The 20565-nt window shown below is 37.2% G+C and overlaps 1 protein-coding gene across 3 annotated transcripts in view; it reads right to left on the bottom strand.

Annotated features, from left to right (window-relative positions):
- The window catches only part of BLTP1 (bridge-like lipid transfer protein family member 1), a 219349-nt gene that overhangs the window by 174780 nt on the left and 24004 nt on the right, over positions 1-20565 (bottom strand). For all 3 annotated transcript variants that reach the window (XM_056803506.1, XM_056803508.1, XM_056803507.1), the window contains exons 3-4: positions 5023-5142; positions 2379-2495 (exon numbers count right to left, since the gene is read on the bottom strand). In XM_056803506.1, coding sequence (XP_056659484.1) covers positions 2379-2495; positions 5023-5134 — 229 coding nt within the window. In that variant the 5' untranslated portion in view covers positions 5135-5142. The remainder of the gene's footprint in view (positions 1-2378; positions 2496-5022; positions 5143-20565) is intronic.

Genomic DNA, 20565 nt, shown 5'->3' with positions numbered 1-20565 from the left:
TTTCCGTATTCTCAAGCCTTGACAATTCTTTTTTTTTTTAAACATTATTTTATTTGGTCATTTACAAACATTATTCATTGGAAACAAAGATCATTTTCTTTTCCTCCCGCCTGTCCCCCTCTCACCACCTCTCCCATAGCTGACGCACAATTTCACTGGGTATCACATGTGTTCTTGATTCGAACCCATTTTCATGTTGTTGGTAATTGCATTAGAGTGCACATTTAGAGTCTCTCCTCAGACATCTCCCCTCAACCCCTGTAGTCAAACAGTTGCTTTTCCTCGGTGTTTTTACTCCCACAGTTTGTCTTCTGCTTGTGGATAGTGTTTTTTAGATCCCTGCAAGTTGTTCAGGGACATTGCATTGACCCTAATGGAGAAGTCCATTACCTCAATTGTACCACAGTGTATTAGTCTCTGTGTACAACGTTTTCCTGGCTCTGCTCCTTTCGCTCTGCATCACTTCCTGGAGGTCGTTACAATTCACATGGAATTCCTCCACTTTATTATTCCTTTGAGCACAATAGTATTCCATCACCAACATATACCACAATTTGTTCAGCCATTCCCCAATTGAAGGGCATCCACTCATTTTCCAATTTTTGGCCACCACAAAGAGCGCAGCTATGAATATTCTTGTACAAGTCTTTTTCCTTATTATCTCTTTGGGGTACAGACCCAGCAGTGCTATGGCTGGATCAAAGGGCAGACAGTACTTTATCAACCTTTGGGCATAGTTCCAAATTGCCCTCCAGAATGGTTGGATCAGTTCACAACTCCACCAGCAATGAATTAGTGTCCCTACTTTGCCACATCCCCTCCAGCATTCACTGCTTTCCTCTGCTGTCATATTAGCCAATCTGCTAGGTGTGTGAGGTGGTACTTCAGAGTTGTTTTGATAGCCTTGACAATTCTTGATTTCTTCAGTTATGACTATTTAGACCACCACCAAAGATTACAACACAGAAAGCAGTCTAGCAGAGGAGTCTTGGCTGGGAACTTCATCCTTTGGCAACTGACCTCCTGAGTAGTCTTTTTTAACTAAGCTAATTCTTGACTGACAACTAAAAAGATTCTGGAGAGGCACAAAAAGAAGCCTTTCCTCCTTGGCAACAGCTGCTCCTGAGCTCCAATGGCAGAGACTTTGAACAGAGGAATCACCACATCAAAAAAGGCTCCAGATCAGGGAGGTACACTGAAAAGAAACTACAATCCAAGATCTGAGGCTCAGTCATTACCAGGAAAGAGGTAGGGATGTTAAGAAAACCCCCACTAATAAAAACTTTAAAGATTGATTTAAAATAACTTCTACTACACTGTAAATATAGTATAGAGAGGTTTTTCTCAAGTTGACACTAAAATGGAAAATATTTTAATAAAATGTTTGAATTTAAAGTATTTTTTTAATTTAAAAATTTACTTGATCATGTCCATTTTAAGTCCTAGATTTAAAAGAGCAATTAAAAAAAGGCTTTTCTTTCCAATAAGTTTATTCTATGGTGTGAAAGATATAAATTATAAAGAAAAAAATCTCTTGTAGGTTTCCTTTTTGCTGATGATCTCTTCTTCTCCAACTAAATCTGGCTTTAGCTCAGCAAGTTCTCTTTGCCAGCAGCTCTCAGAGTGCAAGTTTTTGATCCTCACATCCTGAGGACCTCCTTGGCCTGCATTTCCATAGTTATTCTGTAATTTTTTTTAAACCCTTACTTTCTGCCTTAATAATTCTAAGATGAAAGGGCAAGGGGCTGCAAGGGGCTAAGTCAATAGGGATAATAAGTGACCTGCCCAGGGTCACACAGACAGGAAGTATCTGAAGTCACATTTTAACCCAAGTCCTCCTGACTACAGTCCAGGTGCTCTATCCAGTAGTGGTGCCACCTAACTGCCCTTATAGATCCTCTAAATTTAAAAAAACCACATATTTGGCCTAATGCCTTCTACTCAACTATGCTTCCTCATCACTCAATGTCTTATCTGCTATTGTCTAGGAGTCCCTCTGCCTATTTCTCTATCATTCTCTCAGAAACAGCAAACTAAACAATGGGAGGAGGGAGGCGTGAACAACAAGTGTTTCTGCTCTAGTACTTGATTTAGAAGCTGAGGAATACACAACTACCACTAAGAAGTGTGTTGTACTCAAGGAAAGCCACCTAACCATTATGAAAAAGAAGTAAAATTCCAAAACAAATGTAAAAAAGGAGTGTGGCTTTAGAAAATAGACTTTGTGAGTAGGGAAGGATAGAACTAGATCAAGGCATCAGAGATGCAGGGTGAGAAAGGGCATCCAAGTCAACCCCTCCATTTTACAGATAAGTCAAGAGAGATTAATGGACTTGCCCAGAGTTACAGAGGTAGAAAACCATTCAAAAACAACTTACCAATATGGATGTAGCCATTCTTATACCATCTGTTAAGAACTAAAGTTAAAATAAGTCCAACATTCCGGGAATTATAATAAGTGAGATATATTATCCATCCACAGGACAAAATTGTAGCTGTTAAGAAAAAATGCACAAGACTTTAATGTTCTTTCATTTCAATTATTTTCAAGCATACAGAGCAATTAAATATTTTTAAAAAACGATGAAAATTTTAAAACATTAAAGGAATGGCAATTCAATTTATTTTTGCCATAGTTGTCTTTTGCATGTAATTTACTAAGTGGGATTTTTAAATCAGATGGTGATTCTAGTGTGCTATTTTTCTCTCCCTTTCCTTCAAAGATCAGCCAGGAAAAGCAAAAGGCCCTGAGCAGATCCTTCTAGCATCCCTTAGGGGCTTTCTGATCCTGCCCTTTCCTTTATCTGCCCAAGCTGCTTCCACCCTACCCCTACCTGTTGGGAATGATTGCCCATTTTGATCCAGTCACTCTCCTAGATCCCTGGATCAATCTCAAATGGTTTCTCTCAATTAGGCCACCACCATTTAACAAGAAAAACAAACCTCTCCTGGTATTTCATCAGTGGGCTGTACCACCAAATGGACAGAAAGTAAGAGCTACTTCAGCCTAATTAAAAACTTACCTATATTAAATATAGGTTGCCTTGTACTTGAAGTTCTGTCACTAATTAGCTACTAACCTACTTTTAATAAAATGTCATAGGATAGTGAAAGTGATGTTCTAATGCAATTCCTTTTTCAATGAAAATATAGTTCATAAATCTTTAACAAAAAATCATAGAATTATATGAAATATATGATATATGGTATATGAAAATATAGTTCAAACATCTTTAACCACAAAATCACAGAATTTTCAACTTGGGAACAGACTTCATCAGCCAGGTAGGCCAGGGGTCAGCAAACTATGCCCTGTGAGCCAAATCTTGCCTGCCGCCTGTTCTTATGTGGCTCATAAGCTAATAAAGTTTTGGGTTTTTTTACATTTTGCTATAAAATGTAAGGTAAGATTTTACATGAGATTATGAGCTCTTGGAGGGTAGGGACTATTTCTTTTTATCTCCAGGATTTCACACAATGCCTGGCAGATGGGGGTGATGAGGATGACTCCCCCCACCCCCCATTTTCCACCAGCCACAAAGCTTTTTCATCTCTCTCTCACTTTCTTTATCATGCCTCCCTTCCCCAGGAAAATCTCATTATCCTCCAAGAGCAAATGTGAAGATAAGGTCTTATTATCTCCTCAGGCCCCTCTGTGCCTCTGGCTGGAACAGGACCATGGGCTCTAGGACGTCTACTTAAAGAGGGGCCTCAGTAGTCTTCCTCCACATTTCCCACCAGCTATAGGGATTGTAGACATACTTTGAATTCTCTATTCTGTGCCCACCTTTTAAATTTCCTTTTTTGCATTGTCTTTACTCCACTAGACTATAAGCTCCTAAGGGCAGGGGGCTATCTGTTTTTATTTGTATTTTTGCCCACAATGCCTAGCATATAGAAGGCACTTAATAAATGTTTACTGATTGACTCAGATATGAGGGAGAGGGGAGTAGCCATAGAACAATGCTTTGTCTCAGGCAGTCACCAACTAAATCACAGGGATTATAATTAGAATCAGAGGATGGTTGATTGTCATTCATTAAACAGTAGCAATGTGACATTAATTTGATTATCAGTCTGCTAAAATGTTGTTACATTACTAAAACTTAAGGCTCTTCTGACATTTTGTTGCCTGAGATTATGTTTCTTTTTTTTTTTAAACCTTTACCTTCGGTCTTAGAATGAATACGATCAATACAACCATCAATTCCAAGGCAGAAGAGCAGTAAGGGCTAGGCAACAGAGGTTAAGTGACTTGCCCAGGGTCACACAGCTAGTTCATGTCTGAGGCCACATTTGAACCCAGGACCTCCTGACTCCAGACCTGGAGATCTCTGCACTGAGTTACCTAGCTGCCCTGATAAAATGATGTTTCTACAAAATGAACATATACATCTGTTATATGTAAACATTATGAAGCTGCCTTAATCTCTCATTAGCATTATTACATGGGAACAATGAGTAGAATATTACACATCCCCAAAGAGAAGTTTATAGTTGCATCTATATACACTCAGTCCCAATTTTAGATCTAGCCAGATCCTGTGCATGGGAAAAAACTATTTAAATATCAGCTACTCTATTTACTAATTTGGGAGATTTTATTTCAGTGTTTTTGGCCAAACATCCAAATCAGATCTAAATTTTTTCCCAAACTAAAAACACAGTTGCAGAATCAGATATTTAACATACTCTTTACTTCTTTCTCTAAATAAACTAAATGGTCTTCCATAAATTGTTCTTCTGACTGCATATAAAAACTTGTGAGGAATCCCCCCATATATGTGGGGAATAAAAAGAACCTGGAAGAGTTCTCTTCCATCTTCTCTCCCCAAGAACAATCTCATGTAGTCCCGGAGTCAGTCAGTCTTCCCAGGAGAGGCACAATCAAAAAAAGAATTAAAATAAATTTCTACCTTAAGCAATGAATTAAAGAGAAGAAAAAATTACATCATCTTAGCATGTGTTTCCTGCATTTGAAAACTTACTTTAAACATAGTAAGATGAATAAGTTTCACTTACCAACAAGAAGCCACACCACATTGGAGTTATGTTCCGTTAGAAAATCTTCCAACTGAGTGATACTTGGGACAAAGCTTTCATTTTTCCTTTGATCCATTATGAGAATCAGCATCTATAGAACTAAAAGATTTCAAAGTTTTAAAACTTAGTAATACACAGTGAATAAAACTGTCAGTGAAGTCATGTAAAAAAAAAGATAAAACAGGCAAATATTGTATTTGATCACATTTTGGTTTTTACAATGCATATCAAGTGTAGAATATTAAAAAGACTCTGAATGAAAGAAATTAGATTATCTATATAGATGCTATTAGTACTGACAAAGTCAAAAGCATATTCTTAGTTTAAATAAAGCTTAAGCAAATGTGTCAACTTCCACAAAACATTTTTTGTTTAGTCATTAAGACTGTCCTCTTACAAAGCCACAAAACAGGATAACAAGTTAGATGACATTACCAGCAGCATTAAGAACTGGTCACCGAATGCCTATATATAGCTGTGTTTTTAATCCTACTAAAAATGACCAAAAATAACCAATTCAACAAACATATAATAACTTACTAAGACTTAGACATAGTGCATATGCAAAGCACTATGCTCAATGAAACAAAACAGGCAACAAATCACCTAGTTTTGTTAATTAATAATAAAACTAAATGAAGTCCAGAAAGAACAATGGCCAACTAAAAAAGAATATTTGGGGGAGATTTGAAGGGTGCTTGAGATCTTTAGGCAAAATGACATTCTCGTATAATTTGAGGCAAGCAGTAGTCACATGACTTGACAAGGATCAGCTACTTAAGCTAGTGGTCAATGAAGAGATAAAATTCAAAATTCTTATTTTTAGTATCTTTCAGAGAGGAGAGAATGTAATAGAAAAATCATGGGCCTTGGTGTCTGAATTCTGGTTGGAGTCTTAGTCTCCAACAGACACTAGATCTGGGACGAGTTATCTATTATCTCAGCCTCAGTACCATCCTTAACCTATAAAACAGAAATAATAACAATTATGCTTCACGGAGTAATTGTGATGGTCGAATGATGGCACTTTATAAAGTTCTCTCTAAAAGTTACTATTATGAATATTCATAATGATAAGTTTATTATAAATAATTCTTCATTCTTCACTCCTCTGACATCCCATGTCCATCATAATCTGATATCTCCCTACCTATTCTAGCCTTCCCTCTAGCTAAATGACCTAAACCCCTATCACCAAAAAAAAGGTTTCACCCCATTATCTTTATGCTTCCAATGTATCCCAGGCCTAGAAATGCCCTCCCATTCCTTATTCCTTCTTTACTTGCTAAATCCCCACTCATCCTTTAAAAGTCAGCTCATGTGTTACCCCTTCCATTAATCCTGCCCGTATTGAGTTCCAAACCCCTTAAATTATGGCATTTCCCCTTGAACTTCACTTTCTTTTATAATTCTCTAGAATACTTCTCATGTAATGTTGTATGTTATCTTTGCTGGGACTAGGACAATCCAATACCTCTCAGGACAAGTGCATCACCTTAACTAAATTCTGTACCCTCTCCAGCTCTTTATAGACAAGGGCTTTATAAATATCTGTAGTTATTGTCAAAGATAACTCTGATCTAGAGAAAATACTGCTTTAATTATTGCTTGTACCACTTACTAGAAGTGTGGCTCTAAAGAATTCACTTAATCTCTCAGTTACTTCATACATAAAATAGGATTAATAATACTGGAAGGACTAAATCACTTAAATTCTCAGTGACCCTAAGCAATTCTTAAGTATAAGAATAATTAGTCAATTGAAAAGCATGTACTTAAATATATTGGTAGAGGAAGTTCCTCATAGGGAATTCCAAATACAAAAAAAAAAAGGCATGCCCTGCCCTTCTATCCAGAAGACCAAAGTGAGCACTTCCTCTCTCAGCTCTATAGGGTATGGGGGATGGGGGGAGTTAAGGTTAGAGAAAAGTATGGGCATTTAACAAAATAGAAGATTTCCAAGTATTTGTAAAGAAAAGAACAGAAATAAATGGAAAATCTGATGTCCAAATACAAAAATAAAAAAAATCAAGATAAACATGAAAAGGTAAACAAGAAAAAAGGGGGGGAAATCTTTAAGGGTTCCAATAAGGTCAAATTGTTTGTATTCCTATATGGAAAAATGATATTTGTAACTCTCAAAAATTGTATTCACTATCATAGTAGTTAGAAGAATTATTTATAGTTAGAGGTAGGGGTACTAAGTGACTCAAGATGATATGTAAAAAAAGAAAGGGGGGGAGGAATAGAAGATGACACCAAGAGAAACTTGAAGGAATAAGAAAAATAGGATAAATTAACCCACATAAAGAGGAACGTGGGAGTGGGAGGGGAAGAGTACTATTATAAGGACTCCCAGGGGAATCAATTTTGAGAGGAAAGGGCATCTAGATCCACTGGGGTATAGAACTCAATCTTACCCTAGGGGAAGTTGAGAGGGAAAAACCAAGGTGGGGAGTAGAGCAGGGAGTACCAAAAGAGAAGGAAAGAGAGAGGGGAGGGAATTTAATAGACCCTATAGAAAAATAAGAGGGGAACCAAAGGGGAGGAGGTGGGAAGGGAAGTAAAAAAAGGCTGGGAATTAGGGGGATTGATTAAAAGCAAAACACTGGTGTAGAAGGAAATAGTGAAAGAAGAAAGAGCAAGACTAGGGGAGGAAATCAAAATGATAGGGATATCTGACAAAGCCAAAGTAAAAACAGATCTGATTAAAAGAGATAGGGAAGGTAATTACATTCTGATAAAAGGCATTAATGACAATGAAGAAATAGCAATACTCAACCACATATGTACCAAATGGTATAGCATCCAGATTTTTAAAGGAGAAACTAGCAGAGCTTAAATAGGAAATATATAGTAAAAGTATACTAGTGGGGAACCTGCAACTACCTCTATCAGATTGAGATAAATCAAACCAAAAAATAAAAAGAGATAAGAGATGTGAATTAAATCCTAGAAAAATTAGAACTAATAGATATATGGAGAAAAATAAAGAGGGACAAAAAGGAATATACTTTCTCAGCAGCACATGGTATACATTCACAATGACTGACCATGTACTAGGGCATAAAAACATAGCAAAAAAAAATGCAAAAAAGCAGAAATAATAATTGCAAACTTTTCATATCATAATGCAATAAAATTATAATTAGTAAGGGTATATGGAGAGGCAAATCAAAAATTAATTGGAAACTAAATAATATGATTCTCCAAAATTGCCCAGTTAAAGAACATTAAAGAACAAGTCATTGAAACAATAATTTCACTGAAAAGAATGACAATGAGGAGACATCATGTCAAAATGGATGTGATGCAGCCAAAACAGTACTCAGGGGAAAATTTATATCCCTGAGTGCATATCAGAGAGGGAAGAGGTCAATGAATTGGGTAAGCAAATTAAAAAAAATAGAAGGAGAACAAATTAAAAATCCCCAGATAAAAACTAAATTGAAAATCCTAAAAATTAAAGGAGAAATTAATAAAATTGAAAGTGAAAAAACCACTGACTGAATTAATAAATAAGACTAGGAGCTGATACTTTGAAAAAACAAATAAAATATATGAAAAATATTGGTTAATCTAATAAAAAAAAGGAAAGGAGAAAATGAAATTAACAATATCAAAGATGAAAAGGGTGACCTCATCTCTAATGAAGAGGAAATTAAGATAATTATTAAGAACTATTTTACCCAATTATATGGCAATAAATATGGCAATATAGGTGAAATGGATGAATATTTACAAAAATATAAATTGCCCAGATTAACAGAAGAAAAAATAGAATACTTAAATAATTCCATAACAGAAAGAGAAATTGAACAAGCTATCAAAGAACTTCCTAAGAAAAAATCTCCAAGGCCAGATGTATTCACAAGTAAATTCTATTAAACATTTAAAGAACAACTAATCCCAATACAATACAAACTATTGGACGAAATTAGCAAAGAGGAAGTTTTACCAAATTCCTTTTATCACAAAAATATGATACTGATTCCAAATCCAAGGAGACCAAAAACAGAGAAAGAAAACTACAGACCAATCTCCTTAAAAAACATAGATGCAAAAATCTTAAATAGAATACTAGCAAAAAGACTCCAGCAAACATCACGAGAATTATCCACTATGACCAGATGGGATTTATGCCAGGAATGCAAGGACAGTTTAATATTAGGAAAAACATCCACATAATTGACCATATCAACAATCAAACCAACAGGAACCACATGATTATCTCAATAGATGCAGAAAAAGTCTGACAAAATACAGCAATCGTTCCTATTAAAAACACTATAAAGTACAGAAATTGATGGGCCTTTTCCTACAACAATAAACAGTATATATCTAAAACCAGCAGGTATCATCCGCAATTTGTGGATAAATTAGAAGCCTTCACAATAAGACTGTTTGAAGCAAGGATGCCCATTATCACCTCTATTATTTAACATTGTACTAGAAACACTAGCTGTAGCAATCAGAGAAGAAAAAGAAATTCAAGAGATTAAGATAGGAAATGAGGAGACTCTTTGCGGATGATATGATGGTCTACTTAAAGAATCCTAGAGAAATGATAAACAACTTTAGCAAAGTTGCAGAATACAAAATAAACCCACATAAATCATCAGATTTCCTATATATTTCCAACACAGCTCAGCAGCAAGAGTTAGAAAGAGAAATTCCATTTAAAATCACCCTAGACAATATAAAACACTTAGGCATCTTTTTGCCAAGACAAACACAGGAATTATATGAACACAACTACAAAACACTTTCCACACAATTAAAACTAGATCTAAATAATTAGAAAAACATTAATTACTCATGGGTAGGACAAGCTAACATAATAAAAATGACAATTCTACCCAAATTAATTTATTTATATGGTGCCATAGCTATTAAATTACCAAGAAACGTTTTTATTGAATTAGAACAAATTAGAACAAAGTTCATTTGGAAGAACAATAGATGAAGAATATCAAGGGATAAAAATAAAGAAATAAAAATTAAATTAAAAAAAGAATATCAAGGGAAATAATGGAAAAAATAAATGTGAAAGATGAGGGCCTAGCAGTACCAGATCTTAAACTGTACTATAAAGCAGTGGTCATCAAAACAATATGGTACTCCCAAAGAGATAATAAGGAAAAATACATGTACAAGAATATTCATAGCTGTGCTCTTTGTGGTAGCAAAAAATTGGAAAATGAGGGGATGTCCTACAATTGGGGAATGGCTGAACAAATTATGGTATATGTTGGTGATGGAATTCTATTGTGCTCAAAGGAATAATAAAGTGGAGGAATTCCATGGGAACTGGAACAACCTCCAGGAAGTGATGCAGAGTGAAAGGAGCAGAACCAGGAGAACAATGTACACAGAGACTGATACAGTGTGGTACAATCAAATGTAATAGACTTCTCCATTAGTGGCAATGCAGTGTTCCTGAACAACCCGGAGGGATCTACGAGAAAGAACACTATCCACATTCAGAGGAAAAACTGTGGGAGTAAAAACACCAAAGAAAAACAACTGCTTGATTACATAGGTTGAGGCAATATGATTGGGGATGTAGACTCTAAATGAACATCCTAATGTAAATACCAACAACATGGAAATGGGTTCTGATCAAGAACACATGTAATACCCAGTGGAATTGTGCATCAGCTATGGGAGGGGTGGGGGGAGGTGAGGAAGGAATAGAATATGATTTTTGTAACCAAGGAATAATGTTTGAAATTGACCAAATTTAAAAAATATATCTATGGTACTGGCTAAAAGACAGAAGCGAATAGACTTGGGGTAAATGCCCTCAGCAAGATAGCATACGATAAACTCAAAGATCCCAGCTTTTGGGATAAGAACCCACTGTTTGACAAAAACTACTGGGAAAATTGGAAAACAGTATGGGAGAGATTAGGTTTAGATCAACAACTCAGAATCTGCACCAAGATGAATTCAGAATGGGTAAATGACATATATAAAGAAGGAAATTTTAAGTAAATTAGGTGAATATAGAATAATTTCTCTGTCAGATCTAAGGGAAAGGAAAGAATTTAAGACCAAGCAGGAAACAGAGAATATTACAAAATGTAAGATGAATAATTTTGATTACATTAAATGAAAAAGGTTTTGTAGAAACAAAACCAATGGTACCAAAATTAGAAGGGAAGCAACAAATTGGAAAAAAAATTTATAACAAAAACCTCTGACTGAGGTCACATATCTCAAATTTATAAGGAACTAAATCAATTGTACAAAAAAATCAAGTCATTTTCCCCAATTAATAAATGGGCAAGGGACATAAATAGGCAATTTTCAGGTAAAGAAACCAAAAATATTAATAAGCACATGAAAAAGTGTTTTAAATCTCTTATTGAGAAATGCAAAACAAAACAACTCTGAGGTACTACCTCACACCTCGCAGATTGGCTAATATGACAGCAAAGGAAAGTAATAAATGTTGAAGGGGATGTGGCAAAATTGGAACATTAATGCACTGCTAGTGGAGTTGTGAATTGATCCAACCATTCTGGATGGTAATTTGGAACTGTGAACCTTAAAAAATTTCCCAGACCCTACTTCATAAGGAGACCATTCCCCATTGGGACCATTTTCCATTTGGGCAGAGAAGGTACTTAGATCAGGAATGTGAGAACTCTACTTAGATCAGGAATGTGAGACCTCTACTCCACCCCTACTTAAGTCTGCCCTAGGGGAAGATAAAGTTGTAAACTCTTTGCTGAACAATGAAAGATACTTAAACCCATACTTATAGTAGGACAAAAGTTCTTAAGCTATGCCTATTTTGGGGTTTATTGAATAATTGGGACAAAAGGGTGCTAAGTAACTATAAAGGTCAGACAACTTGTGAACTTACTCAGAGATTCTAGTCTACTCAGGTGTGAATTACTTAAAAAGATTAGTCTACTCAGGTGTGAACTAAGAATGGTCTGTCCTTTGAAAAATGTCTACTATGATTGGTAGATATAAGGACTTAGGGGAGGTGACATAGGAGAAAATGCCCTTTAAATAGGAGCTCAGATTCATTCAGAGAGGCATTCAGATTGAGGACTGAGCTGGTGGGGGCAGCTGAGATGATGCTGGCCTGGTGTCACTAGAATCCTTGCTTGGACAGATCTTGTGGTGAGTTATTAAGGACTGACTGATCTTTCTCTTAAAGGCTTAGGCCTGGGTTGGCCAAGGCTGCCTGGGTTGGCCTATCCCTTTCTCATTATTTCCTTTTTCTCTCTTTCTTAATTCCTCATTTATATTAATTTAAATCTCTATAAAACCCAGCTGTCTTGGGCATATTTCAATAATTGGGAATATTTCCCTGGTGACCACCTTATATTTGATTTAAACAAACCACTGTAGTGAAAACATATGTTCTGCGGTCACAATTTACTCATCCACTCTTTTATCTACAACAATTTAAGTCTTCCACTATTTAATCACTACAGTTTATGGCCTCAACTATTTTAATTATTACAGAACTATGGTCAAGGGCAATAAAAGACTGTCTGCCCTTTGATCCAGCCATAACACTGCTGGGTTTATACCCCAAAGAGAAAATGGGGGGAAAGACTTGCACAAGAATATTGATAGCTAAGCTCTTTGTAGTAGCAAAAAAAATGGAAAATGAGGGGATGTCCTTCAACTTGTTGAAGAAATTGTGATATCTGTTGGTAATGGAATAATATTCTGCTAAAAGGAACAATGAACTGGAGGAATTCCATGTGAACTGGAACAACCTCCAGGAATTGATGCAGAGTGAAAGGAACAGAACCAGGAGAACATTGGACACAGAGACTGATACACTGTGGCACAATCAAATGTAATGGACTTCTCTACTAGCAATGATCCAGGCCAATTCCAAGGGACTTAGGAGAAAGAACACTATCCACATCCAGAGAAAGTACTGTGGGAGTAGAAACACAGAAAAAAGGCATTTCCTTGATCACATGGTTCGATGGGGATATGACTGGGGATGTAAATTCTAAATGACCACTCTATGGCAAATATTAATAATATGGAAATAAGTCTTAATCAATGATACTTATAAAACCCAGTTAAATTGTGCCCAGTTAAACCCTAACCCTCCTAAGGGAGGGGGAAGGGGAAAGGGAAGGGAAAGAACATGAATCATGGAACCATGGAAAAATATTCTAAATTAATTAATTAAATAAAAAGAACCCAAAAGATTATTACAATAATTAATATAATAATAATTACAATAATATGAAAATGGGTTTTGAGTAATAAGACATGTATAAACCAACAGAATTGCTTGTCAGCTCTGGGAGGGGGAAAGGAAGAGGGAAGGGAGAGAATTTGAATCATGTAACCATTGTAAATTTTTCTAAAAATAAATAAATAAAATAATGTGAAAAAATATAAAGTTGCCGTTTACAAAATAAACCTACAAAAACAACATCCTGTCTATATAACAATAACAAAATCCAGGAGGCAATAATATAAAGAAAATTTCCACTCAAAATAATCACAAAATTTATAGAATATTTGGGAATCAATGTACAAAGTACAAGCAATACTTGAACAGGTATTCAATTAAAAATATTCCCTAAAGAAATGAAGAACAACTTAAGTAGCGTCTTAATCACCACATGCTTTCTGAAGCTTAACACTGTTAATCACCTTATCTTTGATACCATGTCTTCTCTAGGTTTTGAGGACACTGTGCTTTCCTGGTTTTCTCCCACTTGTCAGCCTCACTCCTCAGTTTCCTATGCAGAATCTACATGGTCATAAACACTAACCATGAGTTTCCCCTTCTTGCGCCTTCACTTATTCCTATATATATTTAATACAGTTTAATTGCAAGTTCCTCAGCTTTTGCCTTTTCTGAAAATCATCTCCAAACCATTGTGGACAGGTTCTCCACCACAACAAAACTGTTTGGCCTGACTATCAGCCTCAGTAAAACAGAGGTGCTTTTCCAACCTGCACCAGGCAGACCAACGAACCAGCCATGCATTACATTCGATGGCACGCAGCTTTCTAACGTCAACACTTTCAAGTGCCTGGGCAGCACCATCGCCAACGACGGGTCCCTAGACCACGAGATCAATGCCAGGATCCAAAAGGCCAGCCAGGCACTTGGGCGGCTGCGCTGCAAAGTCCTCCAACACAGCGGTGTAAGCACTGCAATGAAGCTCAAAGTGTACAACGCAGTGGTCCTCAGCTCGCTCCTGTACGGTTGTGAGACATGGACACTGTACCGGAAGTACATGAAACAGCTGGAGCAATTCCACCAACGCTCCCTCCGGTCCATCATGAGGATCCGATGGCAGGACCGAATCACCAACCAGGAAGTCCTCGACAGAGCCAACTCTACCAGCATCAAAGTCCTGGTCCTCCAAACCCAGCTACGATGGTCTGGACACGTCATCCGCATGGACCCACAGCGAATACCAAGACAGGTATTCTATGGTGAACTGTCAGCTGGACTCAGGAAACAAGGCCGACCAAAGAAAAGATTCAAGGATCAGCTAAAGTCAAACTTGAAGTGGGCTGGCATGACACCAAAGCAACTAGAACTCGCTGCCTCTGTCAGAAGCAGCTGGCGAACCCACATTCACCATGCCGCCGCCACCTTTGAAGATGAGCGACGTCGACGTCTTGCCGCTGCGCGTGAACGCCGACACCAGGCCACAACCGCACCTCCCGTAACAACTGGCATCCCATGCCCCATGTGCCACAAACTCTGCGCCTCAGCCTTTGGACTCCAAAGAGGGTACACCGTAGGTGAAACTGCACAAAGACAATAGTCATTCTCGGTCACCAAGAGACTACCACTACTACTACTACTAGCTTGGCAATACAAGTCACTGATTTTAGACCCATGACACTCCCATTTCAGTGACAACACGTCTCATTATATCTGTCATTGTAATGGGTGTTGATGGCTTTTACTGGCTGGTCTTCAGGGTAAACCTGTGTGAAGACAAAAGTTCATGCAGGCCTCTCTGTGAAATAAGTGGCTAAGTTCAGTCTGGCTTTACCTTGATAATACAATAAGGAACAAGACAGGGAGGAAAGATCACTGGCTCTATGAGTTCTATGTGATGTGTAATCACTACCAGCTGCACTTTCTTGTATTTCCCCCCAGGGCAGTGACTACAAAAATCTACTTTGAAGACAAGTGGTCTCTATGTGAGCTCACTCCCTTTGCCTGCAGTCTTTTGCTCAATCCAAGCTCTGTTTCAGGTCTGACTGGTAGGTGATCCAAAATCTGAGTGAAATACTTAATTGCTAGTGGCACCTACAAATGCTTATAAAAAGGACAGATGACTTTTAATGCTGAAGTATAATGTATCCTGGTCGTGACAAAGTGAGTGAGGTCTTATTTTTGCATGGAGAAGTCACTAGCATCTATGGAACTGATTATCATCTCTTTGCAGATGATTCTCACATCTACTTATTCAGCCCCAATCTCTCTCTCAATCTCTAGTTCGGCATTTTCAATCATCTATATTCTATCTCTAATTAAATGCCCAATTGACATCTTAAAGTCAACACGTCCAAAACTGAACTCATTATCTTTTTCCGAAAAGAACACTCTCTTCTTTCTAACTTTCCTATTTCTTTCCAGGACCTTACTCTCCTCACAACCAGCCATCGCCGCTCACAAATGTGTAATTAGAAATCTTGTACCTTTGAATTACATTACCCAGGAGCCCACTCACTTCCTATCATTGAGTGCTGATGTAGACAGAAGATAAATTGAGTGGAGTTCCATGTTTAAGTCTCTTTCCTTCCTGTGTCGCAGTTTTGATGGAGTGGGTCTTTTGAGCAGGTTGATTAGCTTGGACAAGTGATTTTTTTTTAATTTTATTAGATAATTACCTTTTATTCCTTTGTTTCTAGTGATTATTAATAAATCTTATAAAATATAATATTTGGAGTTGTATATTAATTTTAATTTTAACATTGATGGCAACCACTAAAGTTGGAGAAAGAATTCTCAAAAATTTTTTAAAGATAGCCTATATGAATTTTGCAAAGCTGTGTTTCTCTCCTGCCTTTTCTGGTGCCCTGCTCCTGCTGGGGGGGTTTCCCCATTTTTCCTGGTCACCCCCCCCGCCTGGCTACTTTAGTTTGAGTGACTTAGCTGGGGACTCTTGGCAGAGAAGGGATAAGTCACTTCTCCCACCCATCTGCTTGAGCTGCCTCCTGTTGCTAACTCCCTGAGTGGTCCTAGCCGCTTGCTTCTGCTGCTCCTGCTCCCACTGCTGTCAAGTTTGACCAGACACTGCCTGAGGGTCCTTGCCATTTCTGATACTGCAGAATGAGCTATTGCAGTCCATGTCTGATTGACCAAGGGTTTGAGAGTCATTTAGAAGCACCTCTGTTTTTTCCGTGGAGGGTGGAATATACATCTTCTCCCCATCCCAACCCTCCAGCACGGGATTTCAAGCTTGCCCTAGCTACTTTTCAGTAGGGGAACACATCCACATCTACCCCAGTTTGGCTAACCCAGATAGGCTTCCATGTTCCTGCTTGTGGGGAGGGGACTAAGATAGCACATAGCCCCTAGGGGGAAGGGGAAGGAAGGTTACTCTTCCAAATGGGAAGTACAATGCAAACATGACTCACTCTATGAAAGAGCAATACATTACCTATCTCAAACAGCTCCCAGTTTTAGGATGTCTCTTCTTCCTACCATTCCTGGATGCACTGGTCCTTCCAATTAGCTTGAATAATCCTGAGATTCAGGGAGGAAATTCATCTCTGTACACCTCTTTGCCATTCTGGCCTGCCCAGTCTCTACAATTCATTCAATAAGGGATTCCTCGACACTAAGTACAGTGCAGAATTCTCCCTCACTATGGGAGATCCAGAGGTGTGACAAAAAGAACCTAAATGGATAATAATCCTGGGGAGGGGAAGGAACCCTAAAAAGTCTAGAGGCTAAATTTTTAAGCCTTTTCAGACTCCGTTGTTTTATGGAAGTCTCTATATTAAAATTGAAAACAAGGACTTTTGAATTCAGTGCCCATATTCTGTCATGCTTATTGTATTTTGCTGATTGTTTGCTTTAAGAATCAATTTTGTTTAAGTTCATATATTAATCTAATCAAGATCTTTCTGTTACACTGAATCATTTTAAGCTCCTGTGTTTTGGCTTATTAGATATATTCTGTTACATTATTTTTATTTGTACTTTTCCTCTATAACTGTACTGAACAAAATATCATTGTATAAGCCCATAGTCATCTTGCACAAACCCTCTTCAGTGGCAAAACCATAGGTCCTTAGGAATACTGAGGTGGTCACCAGATCCATCATGGTCACATTTTGCTTACACAGCCTTTTCTTCCATTTTGCCTTTGATAACTGTCACATACATGATGGATGGACTCCATCAAAACTAGTTAGAACCTGTATACAACCTTTGGAGAATTTAATGAGCTAAATATCTTAATTGATTTTAAGGGGTCTTCAGAAGTGATTTATAGATATTTAGTAACATCTCAGACCTGTGATCATTTGACTGCCTCTGAGTTCTTTGTAACAAGACATAAGGGTCCATTTAGTAGTTGAAATGAAGTGCAATAGCACTATTATATTCCCCACGTCCACATTTGTAAAAATATAATGGATGAGACATATAACAGTCTCATAGCAGAGGAGCTGGGAAAGTGCTCCTAGGACATGGTACCCCTGGATAGCTCCCAGGAGGGAGCATCTCCGATGAAGCCTAAGTAGTTTCTGGACAATTTTAACTCTTCAGTTTAATTTACCTCCACCAGAATGACTTAGATACTTGGTGACGTTTTAGACCAAAAAGGATTTCATAAGCAGTACAGAGGTTTGTGTTTTCTTGGGGGCTCCTCTGCCACATTTTGGAATTATGGCAGTAATAGACCTTGTTAAAAACAGCCAAGGTTGAAAGATTCGCTACACCTATAAAACTTGTGACAAGTATCCATTAGCTTCTAAGGTTAAAAAAAAAAACAGGCATAGTAGACTCATGTGAATCCTATATGATAGTGGGTTTGTTTGCTATTGTCATTAACTAGGCTATTGAAAATTTTGGGAATTTTTGGTACTTTCTTTGAATTTGCAACACCTACTGAACTACTGTTTTATAAATCTGTTACTTTGTAAAAAAAAAAAAAATCATTTGCATTCACACCGTGGATCATGGCCAAGTTAGAAAGGAAATGGATCTCATTTTGGGGTGAGAAACTTTTGTATTCTACCTCTCCTTGGCTGACACAATGTTTTACTGATTCTAAGTTATATAGTTTCTATTTTTAAAACATTTTAAATTATTGTTTTCCTTTGTATGTGCAATATAGTATTTGTTTTATTTTTTCTCTCATTTTTTACATTTTGAAATACATGTTATCAGTATTAAGAAGTTTTTTTCATTCTGCACTATGGTAAGTTTAAAAATGTCCATTAAATTGAATGTCAATGCATACCCAAAAGTTTTAGACTATAGAAATCTGCCATTCATTGTTTAAAAATTATGGGAGTTTGCTTAATGATTGTGTCTGATTCCAGGATAAGGGAACACAAAAAGAGCCACTGCACAGGGCCAAAGAATCTCAAAGCTAACCTCCATAGTGCCAATCGAATACAAGGTCAAAGAGACCAAACAATCCCATTACGATTGATGAAATTTTGAGCCAAGACAAGAGGACTTAATCTTGTTTTGGGTTCAAGGTTGTGGCTGCTTAACATATGCCAGAGGCAGGTCTACCCCATCCCATATTTTGTCAAGCACCTCACTTTGGCTGCCATCCTGGCTCCATACCTGACAGAAAAGGTAAAATTAGACCATGGAATGCTATTTCCCAATTTCTGCTTAAATATAGTCCCTTTTATGTCTTTCATAGTGTGGTAAAGTTCCTTTATTCCTGGCTGCTGCTTGGGTAAGTGCATAATTGATACTATAGATTTATGTGAAATGACACTTTAATTGGGCCCTGATTCAAGAACTTGTTATAGGTATATTTTTCGTTTACTTATAATTTTTACACATAAGACTTTGATATTGTATATTTCATCCAGAAGTTATTTTGGGGGGGCAGCTGGGTGGCTCAGCGGATTGAGAGCCAGGCCTAGAGATGGGGGGGTACTAGGTTTAAATCTGGCCTCAGACACTTCCCATCGGTGTGACCTTGGGTATGTCACTTAACTCCCATTGCCTAGCCCTTACCACTCTTCTTCCTTGAAGCAAATACACAGTATTGACTCCAAGATGGAAGGTATGGGTTTAAAAAAAAAAAGTTATTTTTTCTCTTTTATTTAGATGTTTTGCTGTTTTTGATTTTGCCAACTGATTCATATACCTCATTACTCAGCCATGCATCCCTAAGTGACCTATGTGTTTGTCACCATCCTCCTCAGGAGGGAATGTATTATTATCCTAAAATGCAAAGTTTAAATTCTTTTGAGAGTAATTTTAGGATAAAAGACATGCTACCTCCCCGAATCAAAAAAGTGAAGTACTTGGAGAAAGTGCCAGAAGATGCCTTCAGAAACCACATGCTACACCAGAAGATCTAGAGTGAACTTTGGGATGTGATGATTTGAACTGTGGGGGGTTGAACACATTTGTTTTGTACGTAAAGTTTTATGCCAAAGGGGACTGCCCCCTAATTTACTTTTTGTCAATGCGCCTAGCAGTCATTGGTTTTGTTCTCTTTTCCTTTCATGCCCAAATTATTGTAATTTAAAAGTTGGTTATGCTTACAAAATCCATAGAGAGATTAGTCTCCTAAGGATCTCAAGGGGATGTGTAATTAGAAACAATGTACTTTTGAACTATATTACTCAGGACTCCACTCACTTCCTGTTGATACATGCTGATATAAACAGAAGACAAATTGGATGGAATTCCGTGTTTAGGTCTCTTTCCTCCCTGTGTTGTGGTTTTGATGGAGCGGGCCTTTTAAGAAGGTAGATTAGCTTGGACTTGTGGTTTGTTTGTTTTTTTAATTTTGGTAGAAAATTACCTTTTATTCCTTTGCTTCTAGTGATTATTAATAAATTTTATAAAATATAATATTTGGAGTTATTGTATATTAATTTTAATTTTTACACAACCTAGGTGTCACCTCAATCTCTTCCACCTCTCATATCCAATCAGTTATCAAAACCTGTCATTTCTACCCTTGAAAACAATTTTCTCATTCAGCATACTTCTCAATTATGACAGTGCCACCAGCCTGAAAAAAACTTCAAGTTTGGATCATTTTTTAAAATGCAGGTTTTACATCATCTGCAATGGGGACAAACTAGAAGCCTTCCCAATAAGATCAGGAGTGAAACAAGGATGCCCATTATCACCTCTATTATTTAACATTGTACTAGAAACACTAGCTATAGCAATTAGAGAAGAAAAAGAAATTGAAGGTATTAAAATAGGCAATGAGGAGACCGAGTTATCACTATTTGCAGATGATATGATAGTCTACTTAGAGAATCCATGTGGAATCAACCAAAAAGCTAGTGGAAATAATCAACAACTTTAGCAAAGTTGCAGGATAC

The sequence above is a fragment of the Monodelphis domestica genome, chromosome 6 (assembly GCF_027887165.1).
Source record: "Monodelphis domestica isolate mMonDom1 chromosome 6, mMonDom1.pri, whole genome shotgun sequence".
Taxonomy (NCBI): Eukaryota; Metazoa; Chordata; class Mammalia; order Didelphimorphia; family Didelphidae; genus Monodelphis; species Monodelphis domestica.
This window is presented reverse-complemented; position numbering and strand designations above follow the sequence as displayed.